Source organism: Triticum urartu, chromosome 3A (genome assembly GCF_056163025.1).
Source record: "Triticum urartu cultivar PI428250 chromosome 3A, HENAU_Tu73, whole genome shotgun sequence".
NCBI classification, from domain to species: domain Eukaryota; kingdom Viridiplantae; phylum Streptophyta; class Magnoliopsida; order Poales; family Poaceae; genus Triticum; species Triticum urartu.
This window is the reverse complement of record NC_141875.1, coordinates 658,597,620-658,607,403: the sequence shown is the minus strand read 5'-3', so window position 1 is coordinate 658,607,403 and position 9,784 is coordinate 658,597,620. Positions and strand designations below refer to the sequence as shown.

At 49.2% G+C, this 9,784-nt stretch overlaps 2 protein-coding genes across 2 annotated transcripts; one reads left to right on the top strand and one right to left on the bottom strand.

Moving 5' to 3' along the window:
* Window positions 1-314: 314 nt before the first annotated feature.
* Window positions 315-2,295, bottom strand: LOC147981147 (transcription factor TCP20-like). Its single transcript, XM_087513839.1, has 2 exons — window positions 712-2,295; window positions 315-613 (listed from the first exon to the last, which is right to left on the bottom strand). The coding sequence occupies exon 1, from the start codon at window positions 2,038-2,040 to the stop codon at window positions 1,018-1,020; it is 1,023 nt and encodes a 340-aa protein (XP_087369965.1). The 5' UTR covers window positions 2,041-2,295; the 3' UTR covers window positions 315-613; window positions 712-1,017.
* Window positions 2,296-5,862: 3,567 nt separating this feature from the next.
* On the top strand, window positions 5,863-7,138 carry LOC147981146 (uncharacterized). The gene is made up of 2 exons (XM_087515881.1): window positions 5,863-5,901; window positions 6,542-7,138. Exons 1-2 carry the CDS (start codon window positions 5,863-5,865, stop codon window positions 7,136-7,138), a joined length of 636 nt encoding a protein of 211 aa, XP_087372007.1.
* Window positions 7,139-9,784: the final 2,646 nt, after the last annotated feature.

Here is a 9,784-nt window from a genome sequence, read left to right as displayed (position 1 = left end):
GCATTTTGTACAATTCTGTGCAATAAATTTAGTATTCATGCACATCTAAATGCTAAAAACATTTCACCATCCCGACTACATCTGCTGAACATTCTACTGCCTTACCCTATTTATAGACAGTTCCACCTAGCTAGCAAATATACTAGATTACTACTCCCTCCGATCCATAATAAGTGTCGTGGTTTTAGTTCAATTTGAACTAAAACCACGGCACTTATTATGGATTGGAGGGAGTACATTAGAAGCAAGAGAAAGTAGTGCAACTGTTATGCTGACGAGAAAAATAATTAAAAGAATCATTGGTCCAACACAAATGAAGCAAACAAGGATAATGCTATATAAAATGATTGTCTAAGAAGATAAGCATACAGAATCAGGGATCTAGAAATGTTTATTATTGTATCATATTTTCGTTGCAGAAATTGCCCGTGAAGGGAGGATAAAATTGCCAGCCATCATCTTGATCGCTCAAGAGCAGATCACTGCTCCTATAAAAGAACACCTCCCTAGCTGCAAAATTACCTGAATATCTACACACCTTGCAATAACAACAAATAAGGCACTCACTCAAGGAAGGACGATCGAAATCATCCAGCTCTCAACTATTGTACACCTGCAATAAGGACACAAAACAAAAGGCTCATCAGTCAATCAAGCTCCCTGCTCAAATAATCCGACAAACGGAATGCAGAAAATGATCGAGTTTTTTACCTGAACCGGAGGGAATTCTGGCGATGATCAAAAGAGCAGCAGGAGTAGGAGCTGAGGATGACCCTGAATCCCTGATCCATTCCACTAAAAGCCCAGAGCAAGAAGCCTCTTTTGAGTTTTGGACACCACAAGTGAAAAAAATCGACATAAAAACTCATCACAACCCCAAGAACGAACAACAACAACCTAAAGGTAATCAAAGCGTCGCCATAGCTGCGTGCATACAGTTTTCTCTCCTTCCTTGGTTTCTCCTTCTGCAGAAATTAACAGAAACAGATGTGGTGATAACAAGTGGACAGCAGCCTGCTACTGCCCCGACTCCTCCTCGGAGTCGCCGTCCTCGCGCTCGTCCTCCCCGTCCTCCTGCTGCTGCTGCTGGTGGTGGTGGTGCTGTTCGTGGTGGTGATGCTGGTGGGGGTGCGGATGCTGCAGCTGCCCGCTGGCCCCGGCGGCGCCGCCGACCTGATGGTAGAACTGGCTGAGCACCCCGATGTGGCCCTCCTGCGACAGGCCGAGCTCCAGCCCCGGTATGGCGGCGGCGGCGTGGCCGGCGAACATGGGCGCGAACCCGATGTGGCCGCCCATGCCCCCCGCGCCGCCGCCCGGCAGCTCGATCCCGGCGGGGAGGCCAATCCGCTGCATGAGGCCGCCGATGCCCCCGCCGTCGGCGCCGGAGGAGTTCATGAAGCCGGCCTGCGAGAAGCCCGCGGAGGCCGGCGGCGGGCCCCACATGTGGTGGTGGTGGTGCGGGCGGCCGGCGAGCGCGGAGGTGGGCGAGGGGAGCGAGGGCGCGACGGAGGAGAGCGCGGACGCCGGGATGGTGCCCGTGCCGGTGGCGGCGACGATGGCCGGCTCGGCCTGCTGCAGCAGCCACTGCACGGTCTCGCCGTCCGACTTGTGGCCGAGCTCGCGCGTGAGCTGGAAGATCCGCGCCGCGCAGAGCGCCGGCATCCGGATCCGGCGCCCCCGGCCGTCCACCTTGGTGTGGCGGTCCTTGTTGGAGCTCCGCTTCGGCCCCAGCGCCTGCACCCTCCTGTCCCCCGCCGCCGCCGCCGCCACCACCACCTGCTGCTGCTGCTGCTCCTTCCCCCCGCCTCCTCCGCCGCCCCCATCCTCCTGCTGCTGATGCACCTGGATTTGCAGGTGCTGCTGGTGCTGCGGCGGCTGCTGCTCCTGCTGCTGCGGCGGGTGGCGGTACTGCTCGCGATCCAGCTGCTGGTGCTGCTGCTGGGCGGGCGGGGTGGAGGTGGAGGAGGTGGTGGTGGCCGTCGCCGCGGAGGTGGGCTCCGCTTTGTTTAGCGGTGGGGGAGGGGGGAACTTGGGGTCCATCTCCACGCCCACACGCAAAACAACCACACCAACCTGCCGTCCGTCCGCCCGTCCGTCCCCCAAAATCAACAGCTTTCCTCCTCTCCTCCTTCGTCTTCCTCCAGCCAAATCGCGCCCCCCGCCTCCCTCCCCTTCCCCAAAAACCAGGCAAGAACGAGGAGGAGGAGACCAATAATGGACCGCAGACGGCGACGGGGAGGGAAGAGAAGAAGACGCCGAGGAGAGAGGGAGATAGGGGGGGAATAATAAGAAAATCTAGGGAAAGATAGATAGATAGATACCACGCCCACTTTCTGGATTTACCGGACTTTCTTCCTCCCCTGCAATGTCTTTTCCTGCCCCTCCCCCGCTGTCATTTCCTGGCTTTTTGGGCCTTTTTCAGCTTTGGTGTGTTTGGAGCTGCTAATCTTGTCCGGGGTTAGGGTTAGGGTTAGGATCTAGGCTGGTAACTTGAGTGATGAAGTGCTTTGGTGGAGTAGTTTTTAGAGGTAATATTATCGGTAGTCACAAAATTGTGCTTGATGTTCAGTTTGATGCTAAAATTTTAAAAATATAAATTTATGATCATTCAACTTGCGTTCTTGTGCAAATACGGCGATTCCTCTCATATCCAGCCATATAGCCTGCTTTTTCTTTTTGCGAGCCAGCCCGGCGAAGGCCCACCTGTCAATGTCCCGGAGTGCACAAGGCATTGGCTGACCCTAGCATGCTGGTTTTTTTAGAAACCCTTTGCAATTTATTTAATTACACGCAGAAGGCCTCAAGTATAATGAAAAAAAGATGTGCCAGATGAGGTTCGCCAGGACCTATTAGTAAAACACTAAGACATGCATCCATCTCACCAGCCCCGGTTGACGATGAACATGCACAACTAAACATTATTTAATTACACAGAATAGGCTGTCAAGTTTGTGTTGGTCAATTACGTAGAAAGGCTCATATGTCTAGTGGGTAATTTAAGGGTGAGGCCACTAATCAGTAGGATATGAACAACATGTTAGGCTAATCCACATAGGGCCCATCTATCAGTGTGTCAACCAGGAGTTCGTAACCTGAGCGCATGGATAATTTTGCAGAAAAAGGGGAGCTACAAAATTGATCTATATACCTCAAATGCGAAAGCGCAGGAGTTAACCACGACACCAAGTACCTGTTAGGGCATCTACAACGGGGGCGCTAAGGATGAGCGCCAAGGTTAAATTCCAGGTAGTTAGGTGCTATTCCCATCTGAATCCAGGATAAGTGCTCCTATACACCCGATCTTTGCACGATGTGCAAATCCAATCATCCATCTGTATAGCAAAGTGGAGCACACTCATTAGATTGATCATCGTTTGAACATCGGCCATATAGTATCGGGCGTCCAGTAGTTCGGATCCAGGATTCTGGCTGGCGTCGATGCAAAAATAGTCCCCGGGCGCCCCGACTTTCTCTCACAGGCTACCTAATATTTTCTTTTTCTTCAACTCCATCTAGCGCCTCGTTGGATGTAGAGACTCTAACATGAACGCTACCCTAAACTTTGTATTTTAGCCACGACAATTACTTGTATTTTTGTTTTTTTCCTAGGCCAAATATTTGATAACTTATTTAATTTTCTTGATAAACTAAATAATTAGACATTAAAAATATTTGAATTCAAAATTTGTTTTGACATTTTAGGCCAAAAAAGTGGAATTTCCGAGGTATTATGAAACTTGGAATTTTTTTCCGGCCGCTAAGTTTTGTACGTTGTGGGTTAAGCATTATATATTTTGATGCGGTTTTTTTCATTAGAATTTCTTTGGCGTAAAAAGCTCAGATTTTTCAGAACCCGGGAAAAAAATAGTGTAACAAAACTGTAGCCAATATATATGTGCACGAACATATAGTTGGTGGATACGATAAAAAAACATATAATTGGTGGTCACTGGCTAGCACGCTTATTGTATACGAGGTTGAGGGTTTGAATCACCCCAGCCCCTTTTTTTATTGTCCCACTATTAGTCCTGACAAGTGGGATCCACACATATTATTAAAGGGCTTCTGTTTAATTAAATATAAAATGAGGGATGCTTCTGCAAAAGAATAAACGAGCACATAGCACCGAGCGGTTCCAGTCAGCGCGGGATATTTCTAAATACGAGCGAAGTGACCGTATTTGCACGAGAACGCAAGTTAGATGACCACAAATTCATATTTTTAAAGTTTTAATACCAAACTGAACATTGAGCGCAAGTTTTGTGACTCCTGATGATATTAACTCTAGTTTTTACTGCCCTCTTTTGGAGTTCAAGCAGTGGTTGGTGGAGGTACTACAACTCAACTGAGTGAGGCGACTGAGACTGACTGAGGCAGGCGGGGTAAAATGGAGGAATGGTGGAAAGGGGGAGGAAAGCTGTCAGACAACAACTGCATCCACGCATTTTGTTACATCCACTTGGACCTGTACACTTGGAGCAGCTACTATGCTATATCTGGAATACTGCAGCCTATCACGACCCTGACACGTAGTAGCTGGTTATATCTGCATTGCAGCCTATTTATTTTGGATTGCTCACAGGGAAAAAAAAGTTTTGGATTGCTCACAGGGAAAAAAAAGTTATGGATTGCTTCGAGAGAAATACAACATGACTATTTATTTTGTACCCCCCTGCCTCAAAGTACAGCACGTTTTTTGATACACATTTTGAGACACAGGTGGCGCTGGCTAATTGTCTGTGCGTTGTGATGGAGGCATACATATTCTATAGGTTCAACATAATCGTGACCCACCATATTCTAATATACAAAATGATTTGATTTGATTGAGTTAATGTAAAAGATCTGATTGCTCATGTCTGACATACAGCTATAATGGTTTGATTTGATTTCATTTGACCGTGTTATTGCATATCTATCGTTGCAGGAGTTGCAAAAGATTTGATTTCATTGGATTCAGTCATTGCAGCCCGCCCCCCCCCCCCCCCCCCCCCCCCCCGGGGCAGGGGTCTCTACATCGGGCGTACGACCATCAACTCTCATGTAATAGTAGAGATTCATACTGCAAATTCCAAACGAATCCGAATGTAACTCCATGTAAAGTTTCTATATTTAAAATGTAAAATTGCCATGCAACTGTTTTCCTTTTTTGGGGAATGTTTGATGCAACTTGTGCACGAGTACTACTAGGTGCTATGTGGGTGTAGCAGTGGTGGTGCATCTAGAGATTCCTGGGCGTCCCTGTCCGTTCCTTTCGCTGCCGGGTCTCCACCAATGGGCGCCGGCAGTGTGGCCTCTCCAGATTTTTCTTTCTTTATTTTCGTGATGATGGGATGGAGGACGGGAATGGATAAGCTCGTGAATGCGGCAGTGCGAGTGGGCCAGGCTCCGGTCAAACTTGATGGCCCAGCGAACCGGGCCTTAACCAACCAACCAACGAACCCCGTGGTCATTCCTCGCCCGACAGCCTAATTGGCATCTATTAACTCCACTTGGACTTTTTATCAAAAAAAAGATACTCCACTTGAACTTTTTTTTTTGCGATGAACTCCACTTGAACTTGATATAACCAGCGTACCGAAATTTTCAGTTCTGAGCTTTCTTTAGACCAGTTCTTCGCTTTTGTAGGGCATGCAGCACGTACTCTGCACACTAGCCAGCAATGCATACTGGTTTGGTTGATTAAATGGACAATAAAATGCTGGACATGGTTTCGTTGACGCTGAACACAGGGCGAGTCTCCTCGTTGATTGAAGGACGACGACGTTTGAATGAGACTTGACCAGACACCAGTACAGGGACGCATCTTTTTCTTTTTCTAGTAAAAGTCAGAGAAGAGAGGAAGAAAAATGAACCTGCAGGATGGGGAGACTGAATATCTTGTCTGTAAGGAGCTGTTTGGTTTGTGACTAACTTTGCTAAAGATTGTTACATTTAAGGTCAGGCAAGTTTGACCAACTTAGATAAGTGTTTGGTTCAAGCCACACCTTAGGCAAGTCACATTTGAGCCCCACATAACATACACACAAAAAGTATGACAAGATTCCCTTAGGTTTGCCAACTTGTGGCTCTCATTTTGATTAACTAATCTTAGGCAAGTGTGGCAATGCTAGTCCTAGAACCAAACAGCCCCTTACAGACAAGATATTCACTCGGCGAGACGGCACGGCAGTCGATCAAAATGACCCGACCGATGGGGACAAATTGGAGCACGTGGAAGCCAGTCGGCGCACGGCACGTCACTCGATTGAAATGAATACTCCTGCTGATGCTCCACGGGTGCAGTTGCTTCTTTAGAGCATTTCCAACAGTCACGCCAAAAGACGCGCACGTGGTAATTAGTTTTTTAGCACGCGCGGCAAGTTTTCACGCGTTTCAGCGGAGGCGGGAAGCTACCGCGCGCGCGGAAAATAGCGGCAGCTCGCGCGGTAGATTTGGCGCGCGCCTATAAAATGCGGCGCTTGCCACACGCTCCACCACACTGTCACGCGCCCATCCCCTCGCCACTTCGCCGCTTCCACCTCTGTCTCGCCGTTTCCAGCGCCCTGCCACCCCCGCGCCACCATGTCGCCGTGCCGCCGGGGATATTCAGGCTACCGCGGCGTCCGCGCGCCCCAACGGCTGGTACTCCGCCGAGATTCGGTCCGGCGACGTCCGGCTCGGCCTCAGCACGTTCCGGACTGCGCACGAGACTGCCCGCGCGTACGACGCGTCGGCATGGCGCCTAGAAAGGCCTCCGTCGCAGATGAACTTCCGGGACGTCCACACGCGCGAAGAGGCGCAGGCCGTCGCCCCTCCGCCTCGTCTGATCATGGAGCAGGACCGTGCGGACCACATTCGGCTGCAGCGCCGCCTCCTCGTCGCCGAGGAGGACGAGCAAGCCATGGCGGAGTGGCGCCGGCGCCACCCGGAGGACGTCGCCAACGAGCGCGCCTACTGGGCAAAGAGGACGGCAAGGTGCCGCGCGAAGCGAGCGGACCGGCGTCGGCTGAAGACTTTGGCGATATCGCAGTGCGATATCGTTGAAATAGGTGGGAGGTCGATCTTCACGTCAGACGACGAACATTGGGAGGATATATGGATCGATACTTCGGACAACACCTCCGAGGATGAGGATGATGATGAGGACTCGGAGTAGTTATGCACCGTAGTTTTTTATCTAGTTGTACCGTAGTTTTATCTAGTTGCACCGTAGTTCAGTTTTATCTATCTATGCTATGAAGCAGGGCCGGGCCCATAGTGGTGCAGAGTGTGCAGCCCGCACAGGGCCCATCAACTTTAGAGGCTCCAAAAAAATTTATAAGCATATGTGTATATTCCTGTGCGCTGGGCCGTGCATGGCGCTGGGCCGCTGGTCCTCTGGCCGCTCAGTCGAGAACATCCCAGCCTCACAGGCCGCTCGATGCGTTAACTATACTAGCCAGGACGTTACCCTAAAAGAAGAATAGGTTAGCCCCCAGCATGATTAGCCCCCAGCGTGATTAACGCGTTATTGGAGGCTGCCGCCGGTGCTACTTCTTGCCTCACTAGTCCTGATTAGATTTAGTCCTATTAAACTACGCGACACCAGCTCTGTGTTCGGAAATTCTTCATACTGCACTCCAATTCTTCGATGGTCAAGCCAACTAGTCAAGGTTTAGCACTAGTGAGTATTGTTTATTAATATACCTAAAATCTAAAAAGTGCATACGCACTATTTGGTTGAATTGATCGGCCGCGTCTTGCATATATGTGGTTGTTAATTTTTTATCTTCTAGTGCATGTGGTTGTTAGTATTAAATGCGTTCATACTAATTACTCCATTCCGAACAGAACAGATCCACGCATATTCATTTCAGAGTTTTAAATTTTAAAAAGTCATATCTTTCAAACCGCGCGTCGGAATTCAAATCCGTTTTCATTGCTGGAACTCTTGCGATGAGATCTTTGAAACTAGATCCCGCATGAGTATGTTTCGACGAAATTTTTTTGATGCCAACTTTGGTGCTATATGGTGCAACTTTAGTACTGTATTGTGCAACTTTAGTACTACATCGTGCAACTTTTTGCAAAACCAATTTTTGGATTGCATAATTCAACTTTCTATGAGATTGCATTCTAGCAACCATGACAATTTTGATGTTTAGTTGGCAGGACTATTGGCACACACATATGCTCAGTTGGTGCGATAATGTAGTCTAGTTCACACATTGATATTTAGTTGACAGGACTATTTACACACACATATGCTTAGTTGGCGCGGCAATATAGTTTAGTTGCACACATATTGATGTTTAATTGGCAGGACTATTGACACACACATATGCTCAGTTGACACGGCAATGTAGTCTAGTTGCACAGACATTGATGTTTAGTTGGCATGACTATTTGGCACACACACATATACTCAGTTGGCGCGGTAATGTAGTCTAGTTGCACACACATTGATATTTAGTTGGGAGGACTATTTTGGCACACACATATGCTCAGTTGGCGCGACAATGTAGTCTAGTTGCACATACATTGATGTTTAGTTGGCAGGAAGACTAGTTCGCCGAAACATGCCCATGGGGGATCTACTTTTGAAGAGCACGTCGCGAGGGTTTCAACAGTGAAAACGGATCTGGATTTCGACGCGCGGTTTAGAGGATATGTCTTTTATAATTTTGAAAACCAAAAATTGATGCAGAAGGGGTGAACATGAGGAAAATCAATGCAGTGGCATGCAGGCATCCATCACGTGAGAAGAGACCACACAGGATAATTAATTAAGGGTTCGAATAACTGCCACACGTGTGGCATGGACGGGAACCCGCCCGCACGCCTCGTGTGGCATGGACGGGAACCGGCCCGCACGACCACGTCCGCGCGCACAAAAGCACGGCCCGCACGTCCGGTGTGTGGCAACCCCGCCCGCACTGCCCCGTCCGGGCCAGACGACCCGCTGCCCGCACGACCCAGCCGTTCCCGGCCTTCGATCCATCCCCTCTCTCGTCTGCCGCCATCGTCCCCCACCTCTCGAACCCCGACCTTCGTCGCCGGCCATCTCTGGTTGCCATGGCAACCAGGGCAGATCCGTAGGGCGCTCCCACCGCAAACCACACCCCAACCCTCCCCACCCCCAGCCCCCCACTCCAACCCAGCCCTCCAGAGACGATCATCTAAAACCAGGTGAAATCTCCCGATCTCATCCTTCTCATCCTTAAGGCTGAAAATCTCCCGATCTTGTACTGGGTCCATGCTATAGGGGTAGAACACTGCAATGTTCAGTGTATATTCGCAATTGCCAGGCAGAATACACCAGATCTACCATGTACTATGTTTGACACTAACTTAAGTTCATAGTTTAATTGACGCAAGTAGTTGGGTATGAAATGGATGAGTAGGAATCCCTAAAAAAGGGCAGGAAGGAAAATTTTTGGAATGAAGGGGGTGGGAAAAATTAATTGCCACTTGTGTATAACGACAGTTGCCACCTTTCGTTGTCAGTAGCTGCCACCTATTTTGACCTGTTGCTTGCCATCCCTATCTTCTATGTGCAAGCAGCAGAAGAATACAATTCTTGTGGATTGTTGATGCCTTCTTGTTCATCCAGTGATTGAGAACACATCGGAAAGAAGCGAGACACGGAAAGAATGAATCACGAAGATGGCACTGATGCTTGGGGTTCTCAAAGGCCAGAAACGCCCCCTTGGAATGCATCAGAGTACAGTCAACTCATCTCTGCAGGGCCGTTGCTGCCACTACTAGAACAGTATGCAGGCGTAGGTATGATGCGTGATAACAAAAGAAGAGAACAGTTGCC

Bases quoted from the DNA above. Each gene is read 5' to 3' on its own strand.
- LOC147981147 (XM_087513839.1), bottom strand. From the start codon at position 2,040: ATGGACCCCAAGTTCCCCCCTCCCCCACCGCTAAACAAAGCGGAGCCC.
- LOC147981146 (XM_087515881.1), top strand. From the start codon at position 5,863: ATGGGGAGACTGAATATCTTGTCTGTAAGGAGCTGTTTG. The intron at 5,902-6,541 runs GTTTGTGACTAA...CGCCGTTTCCAG, and splicing joins TGTCTGTAAGGAGCTGTTTG to CGCCCTGCCACCCCCGCGCC.